The 17,114-nt window shown below is 43.1% G+C and overlaps 1 protein-coding gene across 2 annotated transcripts in view; it reads left to right on the forward strand.

Annotated features, from left to right (window-relative positions):
- The window catches only part of DNAAF9 (dynein axonemal assembly factor 9), a 114,092-nt gene that overhangs the window by 61,913 nt on the left and 35,065 nt on the right, over window positions 1-17,114 (forward strand). For both annotated transcript variants that reach the window (XM_074992223.1, XM_074992224.1), the window contains exons 20-22: window positions 5,882-5,969; window positions 11,658-11,761; window positions 16,113-16,259. In XM_074992223.1, the coding sequence (XP_074848324.1) occupies window positions 5,882-5,969; window positions 11,658-11,761; window positions 16,113-16,259 (339 nt within the window). The remainder of the gene's footprint in view (window positions 1-5,881; window positions 5,970-11,657; window positions 11,762-16,112; window positions 16,260-17,114) is intronic.

Raw genomic sequence — 17,114 nt, forward strand, 5'->3', positions numbered from 1 at the left:
ACTACACCCAGCAGGTACAGATGATGATATATCTATATTAGTGCTCCCTAAATCGAGGTAATGGTATTTACGGTGAAGACAGTCACATGGTAATATTGAGCTAACTGCCTTAAATTCAAATTTATCTCATAGTGTAGCCAGAGCCTTAGACTGCATGGGAATTTTGGTTTTAAATAATGTTACCCTTTGAGTTCAGTTATCAAAAATATGTACAGAAAAGACCAAGAATACGATATGTTTTTAAATTTATAGCAGGCTCTAGGCCTAAAATAATTAATTGAAAATATTTAGGAAGTCTGAAAAATATTATGCAGCATCTGGAAAAAATCTACAAAACCTGCAGTTTGCATCTGTGGTTTAAATTGCAGCTGCCAGAATGTTTCAACAGAAGTATATTCTTGTAATTTATGTTTCTATTAAATTGTATAACATGCTTTTAGTTCAATAGACTGACCATATAAAAACTAAGCCATGCTCTATGAACATGAAAAATAATTAGATTTTATTTTAGAAAACAGTGGAGGGGAGAATTACTTGTTAACATAATTGGTACGTCTACACTAGTACACTACATCGAAGTAGCCCATTTCGAAGTAACAACATCGAAATAGGCTACTTGTACGCATGTCATCCACACATCCTCTGGGGCTGCTGCTGTCGAAGTTCAACGTCGAAGTAGTGACGGGAATATCGAAAGGAGCCGCCCTGGAAGGAAACGTGGAGCAGCCGCACACACACAAGTGCCCTCTGTCGAAATAAGAGTCTAGGAAAGCCTGTGGACGGGGTCATAGGCTGGACTAGCTCTTCTGGGGCAAGAGCAAGCTGCTCCTTAAAGGGCCGCTCCCAGACACACCTGGCCTGCCCAGCACGAGGTCTGCAGAGCACTAGCCACACTTTCGCAGACCGACGCACAGCAGCTATGGACCTGCAGCAGCACCTGGAAGCCTTCCGGGTAGTTACCCAGGGAGCAAGCGCCATGCTAAGTGCTGTACGGGAAGCCGCCCAGCAGCTTCCTGGCAGGGGGACCCTCCCATGAGGCAGATGAGGATGCCCCTGACCATGGGGCTCCCCTGTTCCTGCCCCGCCGGGTGCTCTGCCGACTCTGGAGCTACCTCACCAGCTCGGAGTGGTGGAAGCAGCTGGTGATGAAGGAGTGGGACGACAACATGTGGCTGTGGAACTTCCGCATGCACTGGCAGACCTTCTTGGAGCTCTGCCAGGGGCTCACCCCCGCACTGAGGCACCAGGAGTCCCAGATGTGGCGCGCCCTACCTGTTGAGAAGAGGGTTGCAGTAGCTGTCTGGAAGCTGGCCACTCCAGACAGCTCCCGCTTTGTGGGACACCAGTCTGCAGAGGGAAAGGCCACAGCTGGGGCTGTCATCATGGAGGTAAGGAGGCCTTGGCACACATCCCTGGGGGGTGAGGGGGGAGGTGCCGGGGAGGGAGGGTGCCGGGTGTGGGACTGTGGAGGGAGGGGCTTGGGGGGGGGTGTACCTGGGGAGGTGCCCAGGAGGAGGGTCGGGGGGGAGGGGCCTGGGGCACCCTGCACACCCTCATGAGTGCTCATGTTCCCTCCGCACAGGTGGTCCATGTGCTCAATGCCATGCTGCTCCACAGGGTTGTCCAGTTTGGGGACCTGGACGCAGCCGTCATCAGATATGCTACCATGGGGTTCCTGAACTGCTTCGGGGCCCTGGATGGGACCCACATCCCGATTCGCGGACCACAGCGGGGGTAAGACACATCAACCAGAGGGGCTACCACTCCATGTTCCTGCAGGCCGTAGTGGACAGCCGGGGCCACTTCCAGGATGTCTTCATGGGTCGGCCTGGCTGTACACAAGACGCCTGCGTTTTCAGGAACTCAGGCCTGTGCTGTGGGCTGGAGGCAGGGACCTACATCCTCCAGAGGAAGATCCCTCTTGGGGACACCACTGTGCCCCTCTGCCTCGTGGCAGATGCGGACTACCCCCTCCAGCCCTGGTTCATGCGCCTGTACACAGGCCACCTCACCGCCATCCAGGAGCAGTTCAACACCCGACTGAACCACGCCTGCCAGGTGGTGGAGAGGACCTTCGGCTGCTGGAAGGGCCACTGACAGGGCCTCCTTGCCCGCCTGGATGTCGGCCTCCAGAACATCCCCCAGGTTGTGGGCGCGTGCTGCACATTCCACAATGTTGTTAAGAGTAAGGGGGAGGCTTCGTCCAGGGGTGGGCAGTCGATACCGGCACGGGCTTCCTCCAGCCAGTCACCAGGCCCACCGCGAGGGAGTAAGGGTCCGTGGGGCCCTGCGGGCCCATTTTGATCAGAGAGATTCCTGAGCACCTCCCTGGCCTTCCCCAGAGGGCTTCTGTCACACCGCCCCCACCCCATCCCCCCAACAAGCACACGTCTCGGGTTCTTTGGAAAATAAAACTGTGGATTATTGAAAACTGGTAAACCCCTGGCACATATGGGTTGTGCCCCTCCCGTCCAGTCCCTGGCGCGGCCGACTGGGAGCCGGGAGGACCAGCAGATATGGCCGGGATGCCCTCACTGGCCGGTCTTCAGCCCCAGTGGGCTCTGGTCCTGGGGGGCTGGCAGGCAGCGTGGCAGGCGGGGCGGCGGGGGAGCATCGGGTGGAGCGCCAGGGAGGGTGGTGGGGGAGGCAGCGGGGGGGGGGGGGGAGGGGGGTCAGGAGCTGGGCGACAGCCTCCTGGAGTGACCCAGCTATGTCCTGGAAGAGGCCCATGAATTCACGCCATGCCACCCGGCGCCGGGTGGACTCCTCCCTGTCAAAGCAGAGCCTCTCCTCAGCCACCTCTAACTGCTGCCAGAGAGCCACCAGGAGCTGGGAGTCCACGGGGGCCACCCCCTGGGTCCGGTGGTTGCGTGCCCATCCTGCTGGCCTTGGAAGTATCCCCGGGTGCTGCTTGGTGGCTGGCCTCCAGCGGGCTCTCGGGGACCATGGAGTGTGCCTGGCTGCTTGGAGCCTTGGATGGCACAGCTGTAGGGAGGGAGAGCGGGAGGGGAAGGCTGTGAGTGCTGTGCCCTGGCCCATGGCCCATTTGCCCCCGTCCCCACTTGGGTGCTGGGTCTCTGTCCCCATCAGTGGGTGTGGTGTCCCCATTGCATGGTCCCCCTGCCCCTGGGGTTAGGGCACAGTGTTGGTGTGCGGGTGCTGACAGGCACTGATGGCCATGCTGTGGCTGGATCTGCTGGGGGAGTAGGGGGTTCCCGGTTGTGTCTGGTGCCCCAGCTCCATGGCCTGGAGATGTGTGCCCTGTGGGGTACGTACCTGGCATGCACTGCTGCAGTTGGGGGAACCCTGGTGGGCGGATGCCCGGCTGGTGCTCCGGGAAGGGAGGTCTGTGAGGAGTCCCTTCCTCCTTGCTGCTGGACCCCTCCTCCGCTGTCGTTGAGGGGTGGCTCCTCGGGTGGGCCCCAGGGTTCGGGGCTGGCCTCTGGGCCAGACTCTGGCTCCAAGGCCTGCTGGGACTTCTTGTTTGCGGTGTCCAGTGTGGCCTGGGAAGACGAGGTGTCCCGGGGGCCCAGGATGGCCCTGAGCTCCCCGTAATACGGGCAAGCAGCTGGGGAAGCCCCAGACCAACTGACACAGTCCCAGGCCCGGGCATACCCCGGCCGCAACTTCTTGATCTTGCCCGCACTCCAGATCATGTCCAGAGCAGGGCAATGCCGTGCGGCTGGGCCCTCGGCCAGTCAGGCGAATGCTTCCATGTTCCGCCACTTCTCCCCATGACGTGGAGCACCTCCTCCTTACCCCAGAGCCCCAGCAGGTCTTGGCGCTCGGCCTCCGACCAGGAGGGGTCCTTCCACTTTCTGGCCCCTTGTATGGCTGCCGGGGGAGCCCAGGTCCGCGAGGGGGGGGGAGCCCTGGGGGTGCTCTGGCCGCTGGCTGGCTGCCATGGCTGGTGAATGCGTGGATCGAGGCCTGTGGAAAGCATGCAGGGCTAGCACATGCGTGTGCTGCTGCCTGCACGCTCTCAGCTTCCTGCCACAGGAAATCCGGGGAGGTGGTGGTTTAAGGGCTGCTGTGCCTGGTGATCATAGAGTCCCACAGGGGCTGGACAGCACGTCTCAACCCTTCAGCTGATTGCTGCCGTGGAGGTCCCCACTATTTCAAAGTAGCGGGATGTGGATCGTCTACACACACCCTGCTTCGACGTTGAACGTCGAAGTAGGGCACTATTGCCATCTTTGGATAGGAATAGTGATTTCGACATCTCGCTGCCTAATGTCCATTTCAATGTTGAAATAGTGCACGGCGCCTGTAGGCGTGACGTGTGCTATTTCGACGTTGTGCCGGCTACTTCGAAGTAGCCAGCTAGTTTAGATGCACCCAATATTCCAGATCTTTGTTGTTCCACTAGATCCATTTTATCTTCAGGTATGCAGATACAGGTGTAATACTTACAAAGTTAGTCAAATGGTCTAATACACCGATAAAGCCTTGTTCAATTTAAACTTTACCATAATACTCTTTTTTTTGTTAGTTCTCACTTTCAGTACATTAATGATCTGACAGGTACTCTTAAAAAATTAGACTTTTTGTATTTTTATTAAAAATTTTTATTCAGAATTGCTTTTACAGAATAAAATGTGGTTTTGTGCTAGCTGTTGTTTAATGACAAAGAAACTTGGCCACTGAACTAGAGATCTGTTTATAGTAGTTTCCAGTGATTCGCAGTCATGTTGGAAGAGAATAACAAGTGGAGTTCCACAGTGATCATTTTCTGGAGTGGCTCTGTTCAGTATCTTCATCAATTATTTTGATGATAATGGCGTGGATAGTATGCTTATAAAGTATGCAGTTGATACCAAGCTGGGAGGGGTTGCAAGTCCTTTGGAGGTTAGGATCATAGTTCAAAATGATCTGGACAAACTAGAGAAATGGTCTGAGGTAAACAGAATGAAATTTCATAAGTACTCCACTTAAAAAGGAACAGTCAGTTTCCCACATACAAAATGGGAGATGACTTTCTAGGGAGGAGCATGGCTGGAATGGGTTTAGGGGTCATAATGGACCATAAACTAAATAGGAGTCAACTGTGTGACATTACTGTTAGAAAAGCAAACATCATTCTGGTATGTATTAGCAGGAATGTTAGCGAGATATGAGAAGTCATTCCTCCACTCTACTCTGCACTAATTAGGCCTCAACTGGAGTACTGTGTTCCATTCTGGATGCCACTTTTCAGAAAACATGTGGACAAACTGCAGAAGGTCTGGAGAAGAGCAACAATGTAATAAGATCTAGAAAACATGAACTGTGAGGGAAGACTGAAAAAAAATTGGTTTTGTGGAAAAGAGAAGACTGAGAGGGAACATAACAGCTTTTTGAGTACCTGAAAGGCTGTTGCAAGGAGGATGGGGAAAAAATATTCTCTTTAACCTCTGAAAAGACAAGAAGCACTAGGCTTAAACTACAGCCAGGGAAGTTTATATTGGTCATTAGGAAAGCTTCCTAACTTCTATCGTGGTTAAGCACTGGAATAAATTACGAAAGGAGGTTGTGGAATCTCCAGCATTGGAAATTTTTAAGAGAAAATGAGACAAACGCCTGTCAGGGATGGTCTAGGTGATGCTTGGTCCTGCCATGAGTGTAGGGGACTGGACTTGATGCCCTCTCAGGGTTCCTTCCAGTTGTATGATCCCATATCTGAGCAATATCCTTCAACTTGCATTTGTGGAGTCACCAGACCAGGACAAGAGATCTCTCTCTTTTTGAGGGGTGGTATATTTTAATGCTGAAACCATCCTTTTACTGTTTAATGTAAATCTAGCATGTAAAGCAGGGTAGAACTTGATCAGGTTCAGAATGAATAAACATAGTCAACCATGCACTCTCTAAAGTTACTGTAAAATGTTTATTTCCTTTTTAGGAAGATGATTCTTTCCTGGGCACTTTGCTTACAGGGGGTGATGGAGCATATATTTATTCTAGCAGTTCCCAAGCTATGCCTGAGGAAGGTGAGTTTTCTTTTCTTGTGTATGTATTAAAGAACTGTTCAGCTTTCTTAGTTGTTTACAAATATAGAAGGTGTGAATCATGTAGTGAACTAAGGTCTTCCTTGGATTGACGAGCCACACATGAGGTAAATTATGTATACATATTGTGTTTGTTTAGCTTGAAACCACAAGTCTTCACTTCCTTGCATCTTAAACATCTCATAGAACTGGAAGGGACTTCAGGAGGGGATAGCTCAGTGGTTTGAGCATTGGTCTCCTAAACCCAGGGTTGTGAGTTCATTCCTTGAAGGGGCCTCTTAGGGATGTGGGGCAAATAGTTTAAAAAACAAAAAAAACCAAAAAACAAAAAAAAAAAGGAGGGGGGTGGGTGGGTGGGTGGGTGGGGGATGGAATTGGACTCAGTGACCTCCCAAGGTGCCTTCCAGCCCTGAGATGTGTGAGATTCAGGAAAGCAAAAGCTTCAATACAAGAAGGAAGCGAAGAGTTGGGGTTTCAAGCTAAATATAAGTACACCATGTATTCTATGCCTGTAATCCTGAGTACCTTAAAGAAGTTTTGGTTTCTGCATTTCTGTTGAAACCACAGAGGATTCCTTGACATTCATGGTAACTCTGTTTGTGCAACTCAAACCATCCCTTCATGGTGACACACAGGTGATTTTTGACATCTGCCCCTGAAGAAACAGCACATTGGCTGTGTCTACACTAGCTCCCTACTTCGAAGGGGGCATGGTAAGTAAGGAGTCAGATTATTAATGAAGTGCTGCGATGAATATGCAGCTCTTAATTAAGCTAATTCTTGCCCACGGCAACTTCAAAGTGTTTAAACTTTTAAATTTAAAATTCAAGTGTTAAAATTTTGAGGAGTTAAGGGACTTTGAAGTTGCCCAGGCACTTCGAAGTACCAGCGGGTTAGCTGCGGCTACATGTGAGCTGGCACTTTTAAGTTTAACACTTTGAAATTGCCACAGGGGAGAATTAGTTTAATGAAGTGCTGCATATGCACCACAGCACTTCATTAATAATCTCCCCATACCTTACTTACCATGTTCCCTTTCAAGTAGGGAGCTAGTGTACACAAGCCAATTGTCTTTTGCGTCCTTTTTTTCTGCAAAAGGTTCGTGATGAACCAAGAGACACAAGGTCTATATCTTCAGCTGGAACAAATTCAGAATTACTATTTTGAGAACTTTTTTTTTCCATTTTTTTTTTTCCTGGAATTATATTGACATGCTCTGTTTTGTTTTTCTTTTATATTTTAAGCCTGAAAGGTCACAAAGCGGTAAAAGCGGCAAGCTGTAATTTCTATAAGATATATTAAGGGCAAATTTTGCTGTGTCCTTTTGTCATGACAGGAGAGTTTTTATTTTGGTGCCAAAATTTGAGAGAAAGGTAGGAGAATGTACATCTTCTCCAGTGCTTGGGTGAAGCTCAGTTAGAGAAAAAAGTCTTTCAGCAGTCTAGTAATATCTATTCAGAATCTTTACTAGTAGATACAGATCTGTGGTTAGTAATTGTCAGAGTGGAAGATTGACTTTGGGTTATAGCCCATCTATCCCTTTATAATTTGTTAGGGGAAAAATAGTGGTTTTGGATTTGTTGAACTGTTCAGCAAAATCTGCCAAATGGAGGGATTATTTTTTATTTATTTATTTATTGTGAGATCTGTTAGGACCTCAAGAATTATCAAAAGATGTAATCAATCATTAGATGATACTGAGGATTCATTGCACTATTCACTCTGTATACCAAATTTCTTATGTAGCAAAGGAATATGAACTTGGACTTTTCATCCTCAGCAATGTACACTGCAAGATGACCACTCATGTCAATGTGGCTGGCCATTTGTGTCTAATTTAAGAGCATAAAGATTAGAACATTTCAGAGTTGAATTGCATTAGCTGAAAGAGTTGGGGGGAAGCTTATGAAGCACTGGATAGTGTGTGTTTGGCTGAATTCAGTGCTATGAGTCTTTTGTTTCAGTGAAGACTCAGTTGACTCAAATTGAAATGTGTTTTTTTTTTTGTTTGTTTGTTTTTTTTTTTCCAAAATTGATTCCATATATAAATGACTTGTATTCCTATATTTGTGGACATATCTTTCTCTTTCAAGGATTATATTTGTGCTGCTTAGGAATTCTTGTATTTTGCACTAATTGATTAACAGAATTGTGCCAGTTAAAAAGACATTTTTTGCCATTTTAAGATTGGCTAAAAGTGAAATTAGGATGATAGCAAAGTGGTGTTGAGTGAGGTAAATGAGTGACAAAGAAGTTAGCGTGCATCCAAATACCAGGGATTAGGTCTCCTTCTGGGTTTACTTTTTTTGTTGCAGAAGCTCTAATGTTAGATTCCAAGGCCTGAAGGAACCATAACTATCAGAGAGCACGTGTAACACAGGCTATTGACTTTCCCACACCCCTCAGAGGCATTCGTAGAGCTGATCTCTTAGTGAGGGAAAAAATCAATTTTGATTTCCAAGTTTGATAGTGCTGGAGAATCTATTGCAACCTTCTCTTACTCACCACCTCTTTTTGACTTGTCTGTTTTATTTTGATAACTATCTTCTGTGCAATGCAAGAGGCTTTGAAGTTTCTATAACAGTATTGTAAATGAAATGTTCCTTGCTCTCCTCATTCACCCAATAAAAGGCATTTTACCTCTACAGTGTGCTTTTGTTAGCCTCAAAAGTAAAAGTTGTTTTTAAACACTCCCAAGTTGACATCTATGCAATTATGTACATCCGGCCACTTTATTGAGCAGTCAATGCCATTGTCCCAAGGCATGAAATAACTAATACACATTGGAAGGCTAGACTCTCTGACTCTATTTTCATTATGCTCTACCTTCTGGCCTTAACGTTGATGGGTTTTAGTCTCCCTTATTGTTTTCATCTATTTTATTGATCTTTCTCCATGGTAGTCACAAGCATAAGAGGCGTGTGAGAGAGTATTCATGGAAAATACAATTGGAAACTTTCAAAACTAATGTCCTATTGATAGCCTATTTAACTTGAAATATTACAAAAATGCTGAGATGTCTGAGGCAGTTTCAGAAATATTAACCTAGCTGGTTGTACATTCTCTTTTGTTTTGTATTGGTGTTTTTTAGAGTAGAATGTTAATGATTTTTTTTAACTGTAAACTTCTTTTGTGTTCTCTTTCAAGAGAGAATGTATTAGACACCTAGGCTACATCTAGATGGCATTTCTGTCATTAGAGAGGGAATGCAATAGAGGGAACCCAACACTGCAAATGAAGCTCTGATTTACAAATATTGCACTTCATTTGCATAATCTCACGTAATTGCGTTGTGGGGAAAGAGTTTGGCGATAAAAGAACAGCCATGTAGATGGGGTTCTGTTGGCGACAACCCCTTTTCTTTGACAGAACCTTTATTCCTCATTGTTTTGAGAGTTAAGGGTTCTGTCAAAGAAGGGTTTTTTGTTGACAAACCTGTCTGTGGCATTTTTGGGGCAGCGGGGGAGGGGGAATGACAAAACTCTTCCAACAACGCAGTCGTGTGAGATTTGTAAATCAGTGCTTTGTTTACAATGTCGGGTCCCTCGTTAGCATTCCTCTCTCGTGAGAGGAATGTGCCATGTGTACGTAGCTGTATTGTTTCATTATACTGTATTTTGGTAGTTTATCAAAACAAAAAAGCAGTAAAGTACCACTTAAAACTAACAAAATAATTTATCAGGTGAGCTTTCGTGGGACAGACCCACTTCTTCAGACCATAGCCATACCAGAACAGACTCAATATTTGAGGCATAAAGAACCAAAAACAATAATCAAGGTTGACAAATCAGAAAAAAAAAAGATCAAGGTGAGCAAATCGGAGAGTAGGGGGCAGAGGGAGGACAGTCAAGAATTAGATTAAGCCAAGTATGCAAAAGAGCCCCTATCACGTCCCAGAAAATTTGCATCCCGATTCAAACTGTGTGTTAATATGTCAAATTTGAATATAAAAGAGAGTTCACCAGCCTCTCTTTCCAAAGTAGTGTGAAAATTCTTCTTCAGTAAGATGCAAACTCTTAAGTCGTTAACAGAATGGCCCACTCCATTAAAATGTAGGCTGACCAGTTTGTGGATCAGGAGTGTTTTTATGTCTGTTTTGTGCCCATTAATTCTTTGTCTAAGATAGTTTTGAAGTCTGTCCAATATACAAAGCATCTGGGCATTGTAGTGCCTTTTGTTTTGATAGTATATAGACTAGCATGGCTTTCTCTTTGGTAGTTTATTAGTTACTGATAGACTATCAGAGAGAAGGCCATGCTGTTCTTTATTCTATCAAAACAAAAAAGCAGTAAGTTATTTTGTTAGTCTTTAAAGTGCTACTTTACTGTTTTTTTGTTTTGGTAGCTATATGCATGATGTAGTATTAAATATTATGAACATATTAATTCTCTCCCTTTTGTCTTCATTTAATCTCCCCCTTATATGGATCAGTTTTTCTTCCCACTACTCTTAAATGTTCTTATACTTCTGTTACTTTCTTTTTCCTTTTTCTTCATGTATGCTTTCCTGTATAGAGTGCTGCCCTGCCTCCTGGAGGGAAAGTAGTGATTTCTGGGGGCACTGGCAGTTCCTGCTCTCTCTCTTTTGGCTATGGCTTTGGCTATGGCTAGCAGGAACTGTTTTGCTGGTATCAGATTGTTTGTTTGCTTTCCTTCTCTTATTTAACTGCTAAGCACTTTCTTTAGGACTGCTTATATTTAGCTGTTGTGATGATAAAGCTATCTCTTCTTCCCTCCCAGCTGCTTCCACAGGCCATACAGGTTTTCTTAAGAGCTTTGATGCCTGTAAAATCAGCTGGAAAGTAAGTGGTGGAGACATTATTGTGTGATGTTCAGACTATTACTTCATCACCAGCAAGTCTCAAAAGTGTTGGCCAGAATGATAGATTTTATTCTGAACGTGGAGATGTCAATAAAGTAAAGGAAATGGATTTTGTCATCTTGGATAGCCTCCACATAGGCAGATAATATCTGTTAGCAGCCAAGATGATGATTAGCATTGGTGAAAGAAAATTAAAACTTGTTCTCTGCCTTTTAGTATGCTGAAATATGAATTATATAAAGTGCAACTGGCATGTCCGCAGCATTTTGACATATTTTTAGTGTTCCTGTGTTAAAATTTTATCTTGTGATATCAGATGTTGGCTTGTTTGTAGTAAACAACAAGTTTATACATAATTTTATTTATAGTTTTCAAATAAGTGTAGTGTATGATAAAAAATTCTCATGAAATGTGAAATACAAATCATTTCCACATTTTTTGTCTCTCTTAATCGACGTTCACTGTTTTTTCTCAGTTGTGCAGCGCAATTATTAATAGATCTTTTTTCTTGTTGTTTTAAGCCCCCCAAAATTGTTTAAACTATTCCTTTGGATAGAATTCACCCAACTAAAATATGGCAGTTCCTTAAGTGGTTTCCTTCACTGACAGCATGTGATCTATCTGGTTTAAAAATTACTGTTTGGGTTAGATGTACTTACATTATTTAGATTGCTTTCTTCTGTGGCACGTTATTTCTGCTTTTTTGTCACATAAAATAGTCTTTAGGATTGAAAAGCCAGATGCATCGTTGTACAACTTGAATATGATTTTCTTGAATAAGCGTGCTTTGTTACTGCTATGTAGTGGTGTGATGCATACCTTCATAATGTTTTCTTTTTTCATTTATAGGCAAATTATACCTCTTTTCAGAGGGCATTCTGTTTATCCTTCCCCATCATGGGAGCATTACCATTTCAAAGAATCATGTGAATTCTGTTAAGTTCTGCGATGGAGTAAGTGCTTAAGTTTGTTGTTTATTGTCAGAGTGCCTTCAATCTGTTTTTACAACAGTGTTTATGAAATAACTAGCAAAATACATACTTGAATCTTTTGAAAAAAAAAAAAAAGCTGTCAAGTAGCACTTTAAAGACTAGCAAAATAGTTTATTAGGTGAGCTTTCGTGGGACAGACCCACTTCTTCAGACCATAGCCAGACCAGAGCAGACTCAATATTGCATTGCAACTCATATTGCAACAGCCCCTATAGTGGGGGCTCGTCTGCATACTTGGCTCAGTCTAATTCTTGACCTTCCCCCCCACCCCTCCACTCTCCGATTTGCTCACCTTGATTATCTTTTATGATTTGTCCTCCTTGCTTACTGTTGTTGGTTCTCTGTGCCTTAAATATTGAGTCTGTTCTGGTCTGGCTATGGTCTGAAGAAGTGGGTCTGTCCCACGAAAGCTCACCTAATAAACTATTTTGCTAGTCTTTAAAGTGCTACTTGACTGCTTTTTATTTTGATAGTGTATAGACTAGCACAGCTTCCTCTCTGTTACTTGAATCTTTGATTGTGTTTGCAAGACTGTGCAACGTATTGTTAACCTTCAGCAGAAGTCTTGCTTTAGACGCTTTTTGAACAAGTTCATACTCTTTTATATTAACATATAATTCTTCCATAGTGGCTGAATTTCAAGTAGGAACAAGATTTTTAGGTTGGAAACCTCGTCTTGGATATCACACCTCCACATTAGCTGGTGGAAATGGGCTACATCCTTCCTGACTAAATTGACCTTGTTAACTCTGGCCTTCCTCTTGACTGGGACTCCTTCCTTTTCAGAAGACTATATAATTAGACCTGCTTCTGGAATCTCCACTACATTGCATCTGACAAAGGAGGTCTTTGCCCGGGAAAGCTCATGCTCCAAAAAATCTGTTAATCTATAAGGTGCCACAGGACTTCTTGTTTTTGTGCACACAGACTAACACGGTTACCACTCTGGTATTCTGTAATTTTGAGCTGCTAGTTTTATTTTACGCAGTGACAAGGGTTTTTAAATTCAATTTTTTTTTTTTTAAGAATAGTGAGAAATGATTAGAAGTAACAACTGCAGATTAAAACAATTTATTTTGCAGGTTTATGCCTCTGGCAAATTTATTTGAATCTGTTTTTTCATTCTTGTGTATCAGGTCATAGCTACAGTCATATGATTTTTATGTAGGTGAAGTGCTACATCTAAACAAAACATTTTTAATCTTCAGTCAGATGTTCTTACTTTGTGTACTACTTATCATTTGAAAGGTCAGGAGGCACGTCTTTATCTACTGTTGGAGAGTACTCTGACAATGTGAAAGGGATGACTGGTTCACCTTCCGCAGACAGAGAAGAGTGAGGGAGACACGCATGCTATGCTGCTTATGTGTTCTATGTTGTTATTGCATATATTCCAGTTAACCACAGACACCCTTATTTTAGCAGACATTGGCTTTTGTTACTTTTTGAGCAAATTGTTAGTCCGTTTCACAAAGATTTGCCATGTTAAATATATATGATGTTTCTGATGTACTGCTGTGTTGTGCCTTATGGGAATTAAGGATTGGGTCAGCGTGGACAGCTCCATTTAAGGGTAGACAAATTAGTTGTAACTACAGCACTGTCATCTTTTCGTGGTTTATTACAGAGTGGAAATGAGAGCTTACTTTGGATGAGCGCAAAGTTTCATATGTACTCTACAGAGAAAAGCGCCTGTTTCTTCTGTCTCAAGTTCTTTAAATAGCTTTACAGGAACTTCCAGCGAGCATTGTGTAGATATGATTTTAGGAAGTTAAAGAAAAAAGTAAAATGCAAGAGATCTGTGTGTTTTAAGTTGAAAAGCACAACAGTTAAGAGGCCCTTACCATAGCTGCCATTTCTTTAATACCATATTGACTGCTTTAGTCATTTTACAAGCTATTTTAACACTGACCTTCCTTCTATTGTGTAATTAAAGACACTCACTTTTATAAAACTTGGGCTATTTATGGGATCTGGCTATCATTTTTGAACTGTTGCCAGGTTTGTGTGCAAAGCAAAACCTTGAAGGAGAATTTTATTGTTTCACTGACTTGGCATGAAGTGAGGGTGGAGAACTAAAAATATTAAAATGTGACAGGAGGATTAAGGGATTGTTAATGCACTGTTTTTTTGGGTGGTCGAGTATAACAATGATATAGACAGAGAGGAATGAATAATCTGTGCTTCCACGTGAGACAGTATGATGATGAAAAAGCTAGCCCTCCAAATACTGTGCTCCTCTTATAAAAATCTGAGATACAGATTTTCTTTTCCATCTTTTAATTAAAACTAATCCTAATAACATCATCAACTGCACAGACATGGGAATGGAAGTTGATATGGGACTCCCACTGTGTTATGGCTGCTGAGTTTACATGACTAAGCAAGCATGAGTTGGGCATTATCATTTTTGAATCTTAATTTTCTCTGAAGAAACCCTTCTGCTCTCCTTTTTAGCTAGAGGAAGATTATTGCTATGACTTTTTAAACTAAAAATACAGGACAATCCTAGTAAACTATACAAAAATGCATGGCAGAAAGGGTTACCGTAAAAGAAACGTGACAGCACCCATAAATCTAAACCTCAGGTTTTCTCAAGAAACTTTTCTGAAACTTAGCTTTCAATTTCAAAAAAGTGAACAAAAGCAATATGTTGCGGAAATATAAAAATGTCTTGTTGCAGTGCAAGTTTTAAATATGTATTCAATCACTTTGCTTTGTACTTGCAAGGTAACTTCTTCAGTTTAAGCTTTCATAATTGAAATATACCTGGTCTCTAATAGTAATACTTCCAGAAATTTTGTCTAGCTTGGTTTAATCAACATAAATGTATGAGTAGGACTAACTTCTCACCAATTGTGAGAATTCATGGTTTTAGTAGGTTTTAAAGGCACAGTGTAGAACAAATGTTGAGGGGCTTTGTGATTAACTTGTGAATAGCGCTTTGGCTAATGAGATGTATCATCTTTCTTTAGAAAAGACACTACCTTGGTATACTGCCATAGCATATGTTTTGGAAGCTTTTGTAAAGGTTGATTTTTAGGTTTCAACTGCGTTTTCAAGAAAATGTCTTTTGTATATTATTTTTGTTGTATCCATCTGTCCAGACAAGGTTCTGCTATGTTCTGCCCCAGCCTCTCCCACAGCCAGTGCAAGGCCTGGGCCAGCCCCTCAACAGAGCCCCTTCCCCAGCCAATGCGGGGCCTGGCCAGTGTGGGGCGGGGCCCAGCCGAGCCCATAAACTTGGGATGTGCATTACAAGTTTCTGTCTACAGCTTTCTTCTTACAGACTAACACAGCTACCTGTGTTACCCTGAGAGTGAACTAACCTTACTTTCTACTTTTGTAAAGTAGATGTAAAATTATTTGCATCACAGGATACAGAGGCCCAGTTAATGTTTGTAGAAGCATTTTGAGGTTTGTTGGGTGTAAATACAACAGAAATCTTAATACAAAAAGAGATGGAAATTAACAAGAAGCCTGCTTTAATGCGCAGTAGGCAACAGGAATCTCATCAGTTTCAATTTCCTGTTGCTGTACAAGAATAGAATTTTGGCAATAGAAATGTTAGGTTTGTTAATTTGAACTTAAGCTCTGGAGGCAGCTTAATGAGACATGGCTCTTGCAATATGCTTAGATGGTGCATCTCTACTTGTGAAACTTGTACCAATACTTCACTCCTGGCATCGTTCCTCCCACAATAGTAATTGTGAAATCTTTCATGTAAGGGAAGCTGGCCTGACTTACCACCATGGCATTCATTTAACTTTCAGTAGTACGCATTTTGCCATTTATACTATCAAAGGAGCTGTGCCAGCAGAGAACTGTGGGAACCTACTCATATAGAGCGAAATAGGAAAGGAATGGTGGTGGGTTGCGTGAACCTCAAAGCCACAGCTGAGTGCTTCAAGATGGAGATTTATCTCTTAAAGGTGCAGATAATTTGGAAAGGCCACTCTGGTCTGTTTTTTTTAAAAAAAAAAAAAAAAAAAAAAAAAAAAAAAATCCATCTGACCAGTCTTGAAGCTTTGATGCTTATGTTAACTTTTCATTGTCACAGGATAAGAATTTGTCCTGTGATTGGTCATCTGAATAGCCCAGTCACTGATCATGGTGGCTCCTTTGGCTTAGTAGCTCTTCTGAAATGCTTTTGCAATAGCCTTTGCAGGTTTGAAAGGATGCACAGTAAAAGTGACTATAAAAGGCTATAGAATGGAGAAGTAATACAAATTATGCTTTTAAATATAAGAAGAATGATCTAACTTTTCATTTTGAATTATCAGATATTCATTGTAAAACTTTTTCTTTTTAGGACTCTACCAGTGTCGTGGCTGCTCTTTTTGTAGATTTTAAAAGTTCCCTGCTTCCTCATCTACCAGTTCAGTTCCATACCACAGGCAACTTCCTGATGATTGGGCTTTTCCCAAAATCAAGGATCTATAAAGCTTTTTATTCACAGGTAAGGTGAACATCATCTTTTAGCAAGTGCAGCTCAGAACTCCATAATGTTCTGTGTGATGAGAGGGTAAAGGAAGATGTTTCAGGAAGCTAGATGGTCAGATGGTTAGAGATGGGAGTTGGGCTCCACATATGGGATGAGCCACTGAGATTCACCATGGGATTTTAGGCAAGCCAGTTGACTTTGTATCAGTGCAGACATATGAAGTAAAATCAGCACCTCACTAAAAAAAAAATCCAGTTCGGGATTTAAGATAAGCTCTCAAAGTCTTAGTATGAAAAGTTAGAGGGATTTTGCGGAGTTGTTTTTGTGAAGGTAAACTTCCATTATAATTATCTTATTCTGTTAAAGATGATGTGACCTAGAGCAACCCTTCCATTTCCCCCACCCTACCCCCTCATCTCAGTAGCTACACATTTAAATTCCAGAAGTTTAAGGCCCAAGAGATCCCTGCATCATCTAGTCCATGTTCCAGGACACAGGGCCCCATGAGGTTTGCATCTAACTCCTAATCACTGTTGCCTTTTCTGCTTGAAGTCTGTATCAGTTCATCATCCTCAACAAGCAGGGGCTCAGTGCCTGTTGGTGTCCGATGCCTCCCTCACTACTCCCTTCCATCTTTTCCTGTCCAGTGAGAAGTGGCTTAGTTTCTGTAGGCTTAGTCCGCACCAATCTACTAATCGTTCTTACAGTAAAATGTCAATATTAATCTAAAGTCTGAACATTTTCCCTCTAGGAGTCTTAAGGTCTATATCCAGTAACGTGTTTTACTATCATCAAGTTAAAGCTGTTCATGGCATGTGTGTGTTTATCTACCCATTTTCTGTGAGATCTGCCTCTCGTATTCAAGCCATT

The sequence above is a fragment of the Carettochelys insculpta genome, chromosome 4 (genome assembly GCF_033958435.1).
Source record: "Carettochelys insculpta isolate YL-2023 chromosome 4, ASM3395843v1, whole genome shotgun sequence".
In the NCBI taxonomy this organism is placed as follows: domain Eukaryota; kingdom Metazoa; phylum Chordata; order Testudines; family Carettochelyidae; genus Carettochelys; species Carettochelys insculpta.